The sequence below is a fragment of the Notolabrus celidotus genome, chromosome 7 (genome assembly GCF_009762535.1).
Source record: "Notolabrus celidotus isolate fNotCel1 chromosome 7, fNotCel1.pri, whole genome shotgun sequence".
NCBI lineage: Eukaryota > Metazoa > Chordata > Actinopteri > Labriformes > Labridae > Notolabrus > Notolabrus celidotus.
The window spans coordinates 22,731,372-22,747,666 of NC_048278.1; the positions used below are offsets into that span (position 1 = coordinate 22,731,372).

The 16,295-nt window shown below is 37.6% G+C and overlaps 1 protein-coding gene across 2 annotated transcripts; it reads left to right on the forward strand.

The window, feature by feature from the left end:
• The first annotated feature begins 487 nt into the window (after positions 1–487).
• On the forward strand, positions 488–15,429 carry acer2 (alkaline ceramidase 2). Of its 2 annotated transcripts, XM_034687301.1 has the most exons (6): positions 496–953; positions 1,330–1,444; positions 5,721–5,862; positions 6,507–6,644; positions 11,984–12,121; positions 12,530–15,429. In XM_034687301.1, the coding sequence occupies exons 1-6, from the start codon at positions 840–842 to the stop codon at positions 12,714–12,716; spliced, it is 834 nt and encodes a 277-aa protein (XP_034543192.1). In that variant the 5' UTR covers positions 496–839; the 3' UTR covers positions 12,717–15,429. The 2 variants fall into 2 exon arrangements, with proteins under 2 accessions (XP_034543193.1, XP_034543192.1); XM_034687302.1 differs by lacking the exons at positions 11,984–12,121; positions 12,530–15,429 and adding an exon at positions 8,508–8,747 and having other exon boundaries at positions 488–953.
• Positions 15,430–16,295: the final 866 nt, after the last annotated feature.

Here is a 16,295-nt window from a genome sequence, read left to right on the forward strand (position 1 = left end):
GAGAATTATGAGGGGTTTGCTTTTGATTGTAGGTGTAAGTATGATGATAGGAGATGAAGATTTCTTTTGTGAGAACGCACTCATATAATGCAAGAAAATAGTGAATAAAGGGGTAGGATTATATAAGTTTTAACTTCTTCCTACTCCTTTTCACACATGTAAAGTAAAATGTTTCAGTGCTTGCTAATGGAACTGATTGATTTGTTTTTTTTGTATAACTATTTCTTCTTTTTTACTTGTATGTTTGTATAAAAAAATCTTCTTTTTTACTTGTATGATTGTTTTTCTAATTTACTTTTACATGTTCGAAATAAAGACATCAAAATCAAATCCAAAGTCGTGTAAGCGACTGAAACTGAAAAATACAGCAATATTTATTAATATCATAAAACTACTTTTAAAATTAACCAAATTTCCCTACTTTTTGTCAAGGTTAAGATAACACATAAAGATGAAATAACGTGTTCTTCCGGACACGAGACCACATTTTACCGAAAGAAGGCAGTAGATAGGAGTGAGTCCTCTTGCTCCGCTTGAATAATCTTTGGTTACAGACCCGAGCAGCTGTCAATGCACAGCACAGAGCGTCACGACGAGCAGGAGCCTTTGTGGACGAGCAGAGAGGCTTTAAAATGCAGCTCAGCGCCGTTTTCGTAGTTTATCACGCTGTCGCATGTGTAGTACGTGACAGGTCTCAAACCTTATTATATAGCGTGTTATAACCGAAGCGGAGAGGTAGTGACTTTTTCCGGGTGTTTTTTTTTTTTTTGTGTCCTTAAAGCTGACGGCGGAGCGCTGTCTGCGGTGTGCACGGTCCATCCAACGGGACTTGTCCAGACATGAGTAACGTTAATCTCATTTTTTGGGACCAGTTGCAGGCTGGCAGCTCCGAGGTGGACTGGTGTGAAGGCAATTACCTGATATACCCCACCATCGCTGAATTTTACAACACGGTCGGTTCTGACTTGTGGCTATCGATGTTTGCTCCTTTTTTGTTCTGTTTTTGCACAATACAGCTTTGTTTACAGGAACAGCTAGCTTTTTCTGGCTTGTTTTTTTCTTTATACTGCACTGCTACCAATGTTATTCTCAGGTTAGCTGTAGAAAGCTGTAAGTCATACTGACTTTCAGCATTTTTGGCTGCTTTTCAGCTTCAGCATCATGATGTTTACTGTTAGCATCAGGTTACAGATTTTCCTTTTCTTCATTACCACTGCCTGACAGTTTTCAGAAAGGCCTGATCAACTCTGACCAGCACGTTTTCATTGAGCTGCAGTTAAACTGTGATATATTTCTTTGCTCATAGCTTTCCTTTGTTTATCATTTCAGATCAGCAACATTTTGTTTTTTGTTTTGCCGCCCATATTAATGTGCTTGTTCCGCCAATATGCAACACATTTCAACAGTGGGATTTACCTCATATGGATTCTTCTCGTTGTTGTTGGTAAGTTTGCTTGTTGGCAATCATAACTTGTGTGTGAAGTGTTTGGTACGGTGGCCCTGAAGGACAAAACAAATTTACACTAGATGAAAAACTTTTAGAAAGTTGGAAAAAAAATTACATTTTGGAAAACAAATTTACATTTAAGAAAACAAAATTGCATTCAAGAAAACAAAATTACATTCAAGAAAAAAAAATTACATTTTGGGAAACACTTTTACAAAGTTGGAAAAAAAATGTACATTTAAGAAAACAAATTTACATTCAAGAAAACAAATTTACATTCAAGAAAACAAAATTACATTCAAGAAAACAAATTTACAAAATCAAAACACTTTTACAAGCAGTGAGACAATTTTACAAATGGCGGAACACTTTTGCCATTTCTGAAACAAATTTACATTTATTTTAATGGAAAGGGAATGTACCAAATACCGGAAGTGATCCAGGTGTGATCGAGTGGGGGGTCACTTAGTTTGTTTGGATGGAGAGAAACCAAATGGAGTGACGTTTGGTACTGGTACCCCGTTTGGTACCGGATCACTCCCGGTGTTTGGTACATTCCCTTTCCATTAAAAATGAACTTAAATTTGTTTCAGGGATGGCAAAAGTGTTCCGTCATTTATAAAATTGTCTCACCGCTTATAAAAGTGTTTTTATGATTTGGTAAATTTGTTTTCTTAAATGTAAATTTGTTTTGGCCTTAGTAAAAGTGTTTTGCTAATGTAATTTTGTTTTATAAAATGTTAAAGATGTTTTCCAAAATGTAAATTTGTCTCCAACTTTGTAAAAGTGTTTCATTTTTTTGTAAATTTGTTTTGTCCTTCAGGGCCACCATAGTTTGGTGATGACCTTTAACCTACCATGTTGTTGTTCAGATTTAACAACCCATAAAATGTTCACTAGTACTTTCCCAATACTTAATTTAAAATCTAGCTATTTTTTAGCAGGAGGCTAGTATTGTATGTGTTTATAAAGCAGTAAATGTATGATAAAATAATGTTTTATTCCATCTGCAGGGCTTAACTATGCAGGCATATGAGCAAGGCATCTAGTAGAAGGAAATGACAAAATCTGAATGATTGGGTAAAAAATTATTTGGCATAATTTTTGCATATTTTGATGAATTGTTTACAGCAACAAGTAATCTGAAATATTCTAAAATGAATTGAAGCCAATGGGGAAGTGTTAAAAACTGCAGTTTCTCCAGTGTCCACTTGAGGCTGGCTCCAGAAGTACCTGGAACCACATACACACAAATTAAAAAAAGCAGATCTTTACAGCAGAAATAAACATGTTTACAGCCTGGTACAAAAAACGAGATTATATTGAATAACTCATTTCTTGATCGGCACACACTGTACAGGGGGTGAATTTTTTCAGAACGCGACATTTTCAGAGATATTAAGATCACAAGTTTTCCATTATGAGAGGCACAGCTGACTTGATTGACAGGCGGGAACACTGTAGCTGTTGGGGAGGAAGCTAAAGGCCCGCTTCTTTACCTCACACAGCAGTTTGGATGAGTTCAACATTTCCAATATGGCCCCCGCTGACAATTGGCTTCAAAACAGCACTTCAGAAACAGATGGGTGACGTCATGGATACTACGTTCATTAATTATACAGTCTATGGTTAAAATGAGAAAATATTAGCTGGAGCTCAACAACAAAGTATTTACTTCAGTGATTTGGACTGTAGTCTGCAAAAAAATATTGCAATATTAAAGCTCCTATAACGAATGTGATGATTTTGGCGCCCCCTGTGGACAAAGCAGAACCATCAATCTCGTTGCTGGTTTTGTCCTATACATGTACAGGAGAGAGTCATATCTTTTCCTTGTCTTTCATCTAGTTTTCTTTTAACAGTAAAATATATTCAGTGTTAATCTTTTCAATGGATACTGAAAGAAAAGGCGAGTTGGGAATCATGCAGAAAATTCTTTGTCTAACTCCTGCCCCACAGCTGCTTTTTCATGCATCAAAAATGGAAATAATCAATTTTGTCAATTTGGTGTGGGTTGCCTTTGTAGTTCATAGTCATCCAAGTAATTTTTCCTTTTCATTTAATAAGCAATCAAAAACGCCTTACAGGAGCATTTAATGTACCTGCTGATATTTGGATATCATTAAAGGCCTTTTTAAAATCTTTAAAATTTTGATATAATAAACTATACATTTGGTCAGTTTATTAACAAAACAATCTGCAAACTGATCAGTGATAAGAACAAAAAAAAACATGGGTATTATCAGCCTTAGAATACACAAAGACTTAGTCCATATGCAAAATACAAGTTTTATATTTCAAGTGTGCTTTAATTTGTATATAGGTGCTCAAGCTTGCAGGCTGACATTTTTAAACTTCAACAACAACACTGCAGCTGTGTTACCACTTATAGCTTTAGCTTCTCGTGAATCTTCTCACCCTCTTTTATAATGACTGGTCTCATTCATTTGCAGGATGAATACGCCTATTGCCTCGATTTCATTTGATTTGACACAGTGTTCGGTTCTTAAATGGTGCCCCTGTACAGTACAGTATGAAAACATTCAAAAAAAGATTATGGTGCTGAGTTTCCTCTCTGCTGCTATGTAAACAGTCAGGTCGCAGTGTCAGCAGCAGAGATAACCTGACAGACCTCCCTCTGTTCCTGAGAGCTGACCTGACTGCATGATACAAAACAACTGGAGCTGTTAGAAAGGATTTGCATACAAAGAAATTAGCCACCAGAAGTCAAGTGTAAATAGGTCATCTATTCTCACTCTGTTTCTTTGTGTTAATCTTGTCCTGTTACGACAGAGGAGTCCCATGTCTCCAGCGATCAAAGTCAAAATTAAACAGGCCTCATTCTATTTTCTTCTTTCATGTATGAGGCTCAGGAGCTCTGATTGCATCTCTGTTAGAAATCCAGAAGCTGTTAAAAACACTGTTGACAAAGGGTTACATAGTTTCATCACACTTCCATTGGTGCTGTAAATAAGATGACCTTTGACCTCAAGCATGCAAACATCCCCTTAAGTGAAAAAAGGAAATTACATCCAGCTGCTTTTCTCCTGTTTTTGGCCTCAGCTGTGTGCAGGCTGAGTCATTCACATTAGTTTGGGACGCCTGCATTGTGCCTACTTTTAAAAACCAGTGTGTCCACAGTGGGTCTAGACAAAGCTGAAAGTATAGATTATTTTAGTTGTTGGGGGGAAAAAGTAAAGAATTAAAAAATGTCACCCTGTTTATCCAGAAGATGAAGTTTTGTTGTCCACAGTGAAAGTATTCAGATCGTCTATTGTCATAGAGAAGTTGAAAAAACAGAAATTACTACAACTTAAAATGAAGGAGCCTGGTAAATATGATTTAGGAAAAATTACAAAGAAATATAAAAAATTTTTTTAAATAAATGGGACCAATTATGTGATTGATTGTCTCCTGTTAATTAAGTTTCAGTCATCTATTCGATTAATCAGTGCATCAAAACCTTCTAGCTTTGTCCAACAGTTTGAACCTATTGAAATATTTTTCCTTTTAAGTGCCGCTATAATACATCTCAAATGAAGAAGTTGACAATGTATTTGTGCAAAAATCCATTTTTGAGTGAAATAATACTAATTATTAGCATTCATGGCTTATTCTGAGACACTACACTTTAAAATACTGGTAAAAAATTGCTTAAAATAAGTTTCCCTGCTAATTTTAAGATCACAGTTTTCTAAATTAAAACAAAAAACAGTTGATGTCTGCATTTGAAAAGTGGGAACCAGCTTATATTAGAGGCAGAAAAACTCTATCAGTTTTACAGTTAAAGGATAATGTAAATAGTTGCTGACCAAATATCTGTGGATCAAAGATTGGTTGAATGAATCAAACACTTGTTTAATCGCTCAGTTCCCATGCCAAATTTGAACCTTGAGTCTGTTTACGTTTTGGCTGCCGATAGGGTCACTGTCTGGTAGTAACGTCTGACTGAGAGCAGAAGTGACTTTTGGATAAGGAGAGTTAGTTGCAGTGAAGGAATCTCCTGCAGCGCCTGTTATAAAAACAGATACAGCTGATAACACACAGTCTGCTGGAGCGTGATAACTAACGGGCACTGACTGATCTGAGAATTTCAAAAAATTTAAGTAACTCTTACTAACTTTTCATCATTAACATGTTTATTTTTGTTTATTTAAAAAATCATAATGACACCAAACACAAAATACTAAATCCCATTAATCCAGTCTGTCAACACCCTGAATAACTGCAGGCCCTCTTTTGATAAAAACATTTCTTTGTTTGTGTCTTTCAGGGATCGGCTCTACATATTTTCATGCAACCCTCAGCTTCCTCGGCCAGATGCTGGATGAGTTGGCCATCTTGTGGGTGCTCATGTGTGCCATCGCTATGTGGTTTCCTAAAAGATACTTACCCAAGATGTTTAGGAGGGACCGGTATGTTTGATCAGAGCATGACTACATTCATATGACTGCCTAAGATTAGTAGTCCAAACAGTTGCTAAAATGAGCTGTGTTCATGCAAATGTTCACCCTAGCTAGTAACGACACAAGCTAACTACGCCTCAGCGGCTCACTGATCAAAGAACTGAGTGGAGGAACTCATCTCTGCATTGAGTTTAACATTTAATTGGACTGATAATAGATGTACACACAAGCTGACATATTTGCAAAGATAAAGGGAGAAATTTGTTTTAATGACTCATCACTAAATTGTTTGTTTGAAACTCATAGCAAATGCGACTGTTATGCAGTATTTCTTGTAGGCATGCAATGTTGAACAGCTTAATGTGTTGAGCTCACAGTTGGCTACTGTGCTGTCATGTGATGTGTCCACTGCTATGACTCCCTGTTTAATAATAGGCCTGTCCAAGATAGCTGACACCAGAAAAAGCTGCATCACATGTCTTGACTTCTCTTTCCATTGTCACAGAGTAGCTCAGTGATTCTTGTTTACTAAACTATTTTTAATGTTGTTGCATTTCCTTAAATGTCCCAACACTCTTTATAAATTTCACAATCTTTTTCATAGAATGTACCGCACACTCTGCTCTTCTGACTTGTTTTTGCTTATGTTCTAGGTCAAGGTTCAAAGTGGTCATTGGCATCTTGTCAGGGATCACCACTGGGCTGGCCTTCGTCAAACCTGTTGTCAACTCATTGTCACTAATGACCCTGGGCATCCCCTGCACTGCGCTGCTCATTACTGAGCTGAAAAGGTTTGTGAAAAGGGTTCCTATTCTTACAACAACTGAGGGGAGGGCTAGTCAGTGTGTGGGACCTAATCCCGGTCCATCATACTAAATGTCTGATGATATTTCATCCAGTAAGCTAATTTAAAAGTCAGTGAAAATAGATGGCTCTTTAATGGTGAAACAGGAACTTATTTGAAACAGCACTATGCTAGAGCCAGACAGAGGCGACTGGAAACGCTGTATCATCTCTGGCCTTAGGGTGTTAAAGAGAGACTGACTTGTTTACTGGAATTCAATGAAGTAAGAGTAAAACAGAACTTTTTAACCTCATTGTGCAAATTTAGAGACAGGGACCAGATGTGTTGCAAAACCTGGGAACCAACTCTGAAGGGCAAAAACATGGCAATTTATATTTTTCTTTGGATGAGGATGAAGGACATTTTTGACCAGTTTGGATTTCATTCAACTTTTATTTCAACAGTTCAAATGTTATTTAGTGAGCAGACACTGTTATTTCAAACAGTAGTATAAAGTTGTGTGTCATCTGCATAGAAGTGATACAAAAGGTTATAATTATTAGAAACAGAGTCAACCTGGGCATTTACCATGACAAGGAAAGAGGCCCTAAATCTGATCCTTGGTGAACACCCAATGCACTGACAGAAGGTCAGAGTAGACAAACGCATAACTAAGAATGTTTTTATACTGCTGTATTAATTGAAGTCATTAAAGTACGCATGCATGGTTAGTTCGTAAGCTGATGTGCAGTGAAAGCCAGCACACTCATGAACAGATGCTAAGAATGAAAAAAAGAGAGCATCATTTTTAATGATGGCTTTTTGTGGTGGAATGGGTGCCACTTCTGGGTGTTTGCTTTGTGAGTATTTTGTGTTAAATTCTTTAACATTTTTCAAAGTAGTATGTAGCTGCATTACATTTTTTGCAAATCCAAGATGGTTTTTAGTGTGCCTGTCCTGGATATGGGTTAGGGAATGTGGGTTGTTTGCACATGGAAGCAGGGCAGTTTATTCAACAAAAGTGGGTCGCACTACTATTTGGAAATCCACTTCACTTTGGGTTATTGATAAGAGGCTCAATAAAACTTTGAAACTCTAAGTGACCCTTGATTTTAGACCCTTATCACAGTATGCGTGTTCCTAATGTTGAGAATATATTTCCACACTGAAGATTGTAGCTGGTGTAACACTAGGAATGATGACTGAATCGTGTTTCTCTACTAAAACCTGACAGATGCTATGGCAAAATCATCTGTACATTTGTCAAAGGTAAACTACATACTACTGTGGTAGTCACTGTAACTCCACAGGCTATAATAGCATTTTTAATATGACTATTTAAGCCTCATTCTTTCTAAGTAAAGATGTTACTCTCTCATTTAAGCTTATTGTGTTGGTTTAATAATCTGGGCATTGTAATTTAATATATTTAAAGGTCCTAATTAATGCCTTACTGACATAGTTCAGATGTATTGACCATATTCTATAAGCTCTTGCCAATAAACAGCTCATTTATGAACAGGCTAGTGCTTTGGTTTGATGAGCTTTTTCAGTGGTTACACCTGGCACTTAAACATCTCTTAACAATAAAATGCTATTTACATATTGCAAGTGTTTCATAATTCTCATTTTCAAGCATGTATATTATAACTAGGTTAATTTTGAACTTACAGAAACAGAAGCACATCAGTGAAAAACTGTGCTTCCCGTCTGCCCAGTGAGTTAAAACAGCTGCTGTAATGATCAGTTGTTGACAGGACAAAAAGAAAACCTTGTCAGGGCATACTTTCTGTAATCTGCTGCAGTACTCTGACATGTCTCCTCTTGCCTTTTGTGCTCACACTGTCTGATGAAATGTTGTCTGTTTCAGGGTAATTACACGGTCTTATGAAAGAAGAATATTACCGAAAACACTCACGCAGCAAGCAGCTCAAGCCAGTTTGTCTATGTTTTTGTCTCCAAATCTCTCCTCCGTCACAGTAATGGGAAACTTCCCTGCTGTTTCCGTTTCCCACATCCCTCACTCACCGCCATCAGTTCTGTAACCTTCAGTCATCCATTGTTCAACCTTTTAGTAATTCTTGACATTACAGAAAGTGCCCGTCATTTACTAAGGCCTCTTGTTTTTTTGTTCTGCTAAGTGGGAGAGAATTCCTGTGGCTGATGGACCTGTGCCCTCAGAAACGACAGACTTTAGTGTTGATGTTTGCTCTTTTACTGTATCCTGTTGGCTCCGGTTCAAGCCACTTCCAGTTGGAGATAAAACTACAGGGCTGGAATAATCATTACAAGTATCACAGAACAGAAAGGGTTAAGGATTCTCTTTCAGATTGTGCTAGAAAAGCTGTGATGTTTATATTCAGTAGAACAGGTAAGATACAGAACAAACCAAAGTGATAGAAATGTGTGACAGCTAATTTAAAAAGTTAGGACAGGGGCTTGTTTTCCGTTGTGTTCTCTGTAAATGTTTGTGAACCGAGGAGACCAGTTTCTGAAGATTTGAAAGTGAGATGTCCCATTCTTGCCTGATATAGGATTGCACCTGCTCAACAGTTTGGGGTCTTCTCTGTCCTACTTTTAGTTTCATGATGCCCCAGATGTTTTCAGTAGGTGACAAGTCTGGACTGCAGGTAGGCCAGTTTGGCAACCGGACTCTTCTACTATGGAGCTATACTGTTGTAATAAGTGCAGAATTTGGTGTGGCATTGTCTTGATGGCAGCATAATGTTGCTCCAAACCCTGCACATATTGTTCAGCATTAATGGTGCCTTCACAGATGTGTAAGCTACTCATGCCATGGGCACTCGTGAATTCCCAGACCATCACAGATGCTGGCTTTTGAAGTGTGTGGTGTGATAACAAGCTGGGTGCTCCCCCTCGTCTGCAGAGCAAAGGACACGACCTTCAAGAAATTCACAAAGAATGTCAAATTTTGATTTATCAGACCGCAGGTTGGTTTTCCACTTCTCCTTTAAACTTGCATTTGTGGATGCAGCGATAAACTGTGTTCACAAACAAGGATTTTGAGCCCATGCAGTGATTTCCACTACAGTCATCCCTTTTTTTAGTACAAGGGCTGAAAGATCATGGCCATCCATTGTTGATTATCAGCCTTGTCCTTTTTTGTAAAGAGATTTTTCCGATTCTCTCAATCTTTTAATGATGTTATGTACTGTAGATGATAAAACCCCAAAATGCTTTGCAATTAACACAGAGGAACGTTCTGAAATTCTTGAGCCATTTGCTCATGCAGTCTCTCACAGAGTAGTGAACAACAACTTCAAAGAAGATTCAAGCTGTAACACACTTCATGTAAACCTCAAAGAGCACTGACATCCAGTACACAAGCTTTGCCCTTTTCAACATTAAAGCCAACAGAAGAAGCTCTCCAGTGTCCGTGATAAGCTTCAGGCTGTGTTTCTCTGATCATATGGAGTCTCTTCCTCTCTTTTCCCTGGAGGGACAGAAGCCTCTCTGCAGGGCTTCACCCCAGTTACACAGACCGGCCTTTTCCTTCACTTATCTCCACCTCCTATAGCTGAACCCTCCATCACACTCACTGACTCTCTGTCAGCAGGGAGAAGTTCTGGTTTCATGTCATGTTTCTTATCTCACAGCTTTTTGTTTGAGCTGATAGGCTCAGTATCCCCAGACATCCGGCCGTATGGTGATGCTTTTGTCAGTTTATGTTTGGTTTGTGTGCCGGAAGGGGCGTTGGTCAACGGTTGAACTCTGCGTGAGGGTAATTACTGAGCATATTGCTTGATTACTACTGTACCTAAACCACTATCAGCACAGGCTCCCATGTGAATATTAAGGATCGAAACACTTACAGTATTATACAATATTGATGGCAATTTGATGGCCCACTTCCATCTGGGTAACACATCATTGTCCTTCTATTTTTGTGCTTCCTATTTCTCTGACAGAATTTTTTTTCATCCGTCTTTAGACCAATGATGTGATGTGATGTAAGTGTGCCTTTAAGTTTTTCATCAGCCTACTTAATGAATGGTTGTATCACTTTTGAACAACTCTTCTTAAAATGTAAAGTTTAACCCCTGAGCTTTCAGATTCCCTCTGCATCTAATTTGATGTACTCAGAGGATTTTCTACTTTGCTCTACATTTGAGCATATAGGCTGCACCAATCAATATTTCCAACTCTGGATCAATAGACAACATGAATGTAAAAGGGGTCATTCATCAGGGCTCCTCCATTACTCAGAGTTTCCCCTGCCCTATGACACTACTGTTGTTTGTTGTTTATTGAAATGTTCCTGTGCTGCCTTCTACAAAGAGTTTATGTCCCAACATTCCTCCCTCCTTGAAACAATGCTAACTGAAATTAAAGGCTTGTAAACTGGTATGACCTTTTCAAAAGCTCTCTATTAAGGGAAGGTGACAAACAGTGTCACAGTGACTAAACAGTTGCATCACAGTTTAGTCAGGCTTCCTTGCCCCTGTATTTGTTTGCCTCAGCCAGCAGCTGCAGCAGGGGCTGGGACTGCTCTGTCTAAGGAGGATGAGACTAAGAATAGTTTAGCAGCAGTCTGGGTTAGCACGTGGCTCTGAGGGTCAGTGTGTGTCCACTTGGAGTTATTTGTGCAGAGGAGTAGACCAGACTATTTGGAAACTGGTTGTCAGGTCCAAAAGAAAAAAGAGGAACTAAATGTTCAGTTAAGATAAATGTGATAATTTATAATCATCAACATCCTGACAGGAACCTCTCGATTGTAGATTCAAAAGCCATCCGGTTAGAGTGGACACCACAGCCTGTACAATTGCAATAAAACCTTCAAACAAACTGAGGGATGTGTTCACCAACACAAAGCCCAATCTATTCTGAATTAGACCATCCAAACCCTGTGTGATCAGGGATTATGGTATGAGTAACAGCCGTGTGGGAGCTTCAGACGTCTTTAGGCTGGAAGGAATTAGGCCTGCTGAAATATTGGCTTGTTCTTATTGAAGAAAAACTTGTGATGTCAGAATGTTTAGTCTTACAATGGCGATGTGTTGTTTTATAATTAACAAATCTTGAAGTGTGCCCATTATCTATAATATTTGAATCCCCTGACTTTCTGATACTTTGCATGTTTTACTCCCTACATGTGTTTATATTTGTAATCTCACCTCCATCCAAAATAATGTCAGATAACAGCAGAGCTGTTCTTATTCACCACAAGGTCTTCATCGCCTGCATTATCTGGCTCCCCTTCTGTACAGCACTGAAAATATTTATATAAAGAAGTCCATATGAACCATATGAAATAATTAACAACATTGTGGGTCTGACATTGTCTGTAATCTGAACATGCATTCATGTATATGTTTGTGTCTGCAGGTGTGAAAACCCTAGAGTGTTCAAGCTGGGCCTGATCTCAGGGATCTGGTGGGCACTGGCTCTGCTATGCTGGATCAGTGACAGGATATTCTGTGAAATGTGGTCGTCTGTCAACTTTCCTTACCTACACTGTGCTTGGTAAGCTTCAACAAAACTCACAAGAGTCACAAGAATCAGTATGTTGGGACTACTTTTTGAGTGAAATGAATATAAAAACTACTGCTCAGTTCTGTGATCATTTCAAATTGACTTCAATAGAGATGAGCTTGTTTCAAGGATTTTCCAGAAAATACAGCTTGATCTTAAACATGAAAGAACAAGGAGATTCATCTATAAAAACAAAGAAAATTATGCAAAATGAAGCTTTGCAAAAATAATAGTCAGGTTGTTTGCTTTTGGAGCTGCAAGATCTAAGATTTTACACATAAAAACTGACTTGATAATTTCACTGAATTGCTACTACCCTGTACCTGCAAACACCTTGATATGTTAAGTGGGACATCTCTTACGTTGTTGGGTTAATTATCTCTTCTCTTGGTTTCACAGGCACATCCTTATATGTATTGCTTCCTACCTTGGCTGTGTTTGCTTCGCCTACTTTGATGTTGCGACCGAGGCCCCTGAGCGAGGCCCCGTCATCATGTTCTGGCCCAACGAGAAGTGGGCCTTCATCGGCGTGCCGTACGTTTCTTTACTCTGCGTCCACAAAAAGTCTGCGATCAAGGTGACATAAAATGAGTTGAGTCTGCTACGTTGCTGGTCAGGCTTTAACATTTCTCACCGGGTGTATCCAAACCACAAGATACAACACTACGTCAGTGAGTCAGGTAGCATCCCCTGGTGCTCTCTTTCATGTTGGGGTGATGCTGGTGATACACATTCTGGTAACTGTGAGGATTATCATATCCAGTTTAAACTTTCTCTGGTCTGGTTTTAACCACACAGCAGCGTTTATGCAACTCTGTCAAAAAACAAAAGAGGTCAAAGATGAGTTAAACATGATACAGAGTGACTTTAAAGAACAGTATCAAAGCCAAGATACCTTTACAGTGTTTCAAACCCCTCCTCAGGCTTTCTGTAGGCGATCATGTAAGTGTGAGTATTATGCATTTCAAGCTTCTTTCGAAAGAAGTTTTTGTATATTTTATAGTAACTCAGAAAACCTCAATATAAAGCATTGTGTTGCTTTTCTCAGTATGAGCATAGCATCTTATAGGTGCAGTCTGGCCGTTATGAAAACACGTTAAGGCACTGGATCATTAACTGTGATTAATGTATAAAGTATTAAAGCTTCTTATTATGTTGCTAAGCCAATCTTACTTTATCCTACGAACCAACAAGCTATTTAAAGATGTTACAAAAGTGTTATAAAAGACTCTTTTCTGGACTCCATTTCACAAAAAGCCATATGTGTTTTCAATACATCATGGATTCAGGCTGTTACAGCTGCCCTCTCTGTCAACAAACCTTTTTATTAACATGGTCAGGAAAACTGTAGGCTTCTGTTTGTCTGTTGTTTGTGTGCTCTGTTTTACTTCCAGCATGTCATCTGTGAGTGTCAGTATAGATGTGTTTAATATATTCTTGTATATAGTTGAACTAACAATATAATATGCAATACATTTCTAATCAGAAAGTATAGGATCCAGTATTGATCGATGAATAGGTACACTTTGATGTTGGCCAAAACTCACAGTAGAAAAAAAGAATGTGAAATCAAAATGTAATGAAACACGATTGACTATTCAAGTAAATAATTATGTACTTTGCACAAAATGAACAATGGTTCTCAAAGCCCTTTGCCAAACACATTCTGTGTAGCATTTTGAATTGTAATTTCAATTACTTTACTTAAATACTGGCTTGTTTTTGTTGAGATTTAAAGGACCTGTGTGCAAGATTTAGATGCATCCATTGGCAGAAATGGAATAATAATATATTCTTTAGTTTGTTTTTGTCAGTGTTTAATTGCTGGAAAATAACAAACGTACCCCCCCCCCCCCGAATGAGCTCTTTTTATCTACCAAGAATGTTATTTTTACCATGACTCAGAAAGGACAAACCAAACACTGATACTAGATAAGGTCTTTCAAATTTTAACTTGTATGCAGCCACATTCGTCTAGACTACACGCTGAAAGGAAGAGGAGGTTGTTCGTTGGTTGCAATCTGAAATCTCACAGCTAGATGCCACTAAATCCTTCACATTGGTCTTTTAAAGCTGAACCTTTCACAGCATATGTAGTTTCCATCTAGATGTCTGAACTCCTAAATGCCTCTTCAGGGTTATTTACTTCAGTCTCAGTATTCTAGACTTTGTGCTAAACTTTTCAAAACTGTTCAAAAAGCCTTAAACAAACAAAACAATGGACTTCAAAAGGAAAGACGATGCAGTTAACATGTCCTTTTGTCATGTGTCTAAAGAAAAAGGGGAAATCCAGTGTAGTGATTGTGTTTAATATGATGGGAATGACATTTTGGTTATAGGGGTTTAAATTGTTGAACAGATTAGGTTTACAACTCTGACCTCAAACCTAGTTTAATCTGTCAGTGTTTATTTTAAAGACAGGAATAGAACATCTGTATGTGGAATTAAAAAAAGGGAAGCATGGGGTGTGTTGCAAAGCTAAACCCTGACTCTAAAAGAGAAGGATCACCAAAGCTTTTTTCAACGCTAACCATTGTTTTAATTGTTGTTCTTGAAAACTGCCTCAAGCTGTTGAACTAATATTATTTTACGCCTGTGCTCCCGCAGAGGGAACTCAAACCAATACAAATTCTCAAGCACACAGTAAGGGTCAAATGAAGAATCATAGTATTCACATATTTTTTTAACAATATGAAGTATTTTGTAAAATCCAAATCAAGTTTATATTTTTCTAAGTGAACTGCAGCCAAAAGTTAAGGATGCATTGTAGTTGATGTTGCATGCATACTACCTTTGTTTTGCCAAACATTGTTAGAAATGGTTTTTTTTGTTTTTTTTATGTTGCTTCAGGAGAAACTTTCTAAACAGTATTGACAATGTGAACAAAGCTATTGCAGTGCCCAAATATACCAGCACAATGCTGCATATTTCTATTAAATAATGCATCTAATCTATGTTTGTGGATTGTTAGTATTAATGAGTGAGGGAATCCGCCTCAGATAACAGTTTGTTTGAACAGGTCAGCTTGTTAACTGCTGCCCGCTGCATTGTGTAATATGTATTTTGCCTGAGGTGTCATTATGATTTGAAATTAATGACTTGTCTTTCTATAAAAAAGGACTTACATGGGTATGTAAATCTCTTTAATCTGCCTGCATTGACAATACGTACAAAAAAAACCTGCACAGAAATATTTATTTTTCATAATTTATCCTGTTTTGTAAACAAATGTTTGTAATAGATTAGAACATTAGTACCTTTATTTTGTTTTATTGAAATAAACGCATCTAATACTCAGAGTGATGCCGGGTTTTCATTTTAAAAACTGAACACAACAACACATATAAACGTGTGGACATGGTTTATTGATTACTTTGCTGATTTATGTTTCTTTGTCTGAAAACTGAGACTCATAGTCATGTTGGTGTCACTTTTTGCCACCAGGGGGCACCGTCTTCCATTTTTGTTTTGTTGAGAAAAACATCCATAAGTGCTTCAAACTCTTTGTTTTCCAAGTTTACTGCGTATTCACTGATTTCTTCAGCTGAGGCTATACAAATAGATTTGTTTTTTTTTAAATGTATCAACCATGTTCACAATTGTAGACAAGTATGTATAAGCAATACAAAGTACACACACTGTATTTGCAAAGCACAATTAAGGACTGGGAAATGGTGCTTTGTAGTAGTACACATTTAAATAAGTGGGGGGAAAAATAACATTCCAGTAGACTCCAAGATGATTTTGTTACACATATATCCAAGTGGTCTTAATTTGAGAACCAAGCAATGGAAGTTCATTGATTTTGCTATACTGCAAGCAAAACGAACATTGGCCTTTAAATGGAAGAAACTGATGCACCTACAATCGGTGCTTGGATTAAAATATGACAAAATGTATGTCAATGGAGAGAATAACATATACCTTGAAGAACAAATGAACAGCTTATGAGGGAATCTGGAAACAATCTAATGATTATATTAAGAGTGGAGATATAGGAGGGCTGTTAAAGGCTGAAAACGAAGACTGAGATACTTATATGGACTTGTGGTAGATCCCAGAAAAAAAGATGAAGACATTGAGAACCGGTGTAACTTAAATTTTTTGTATGTGGATGTATTTTTTACTTTATTCAAGGTACCTTTAAATGTAATACAGATTCTGT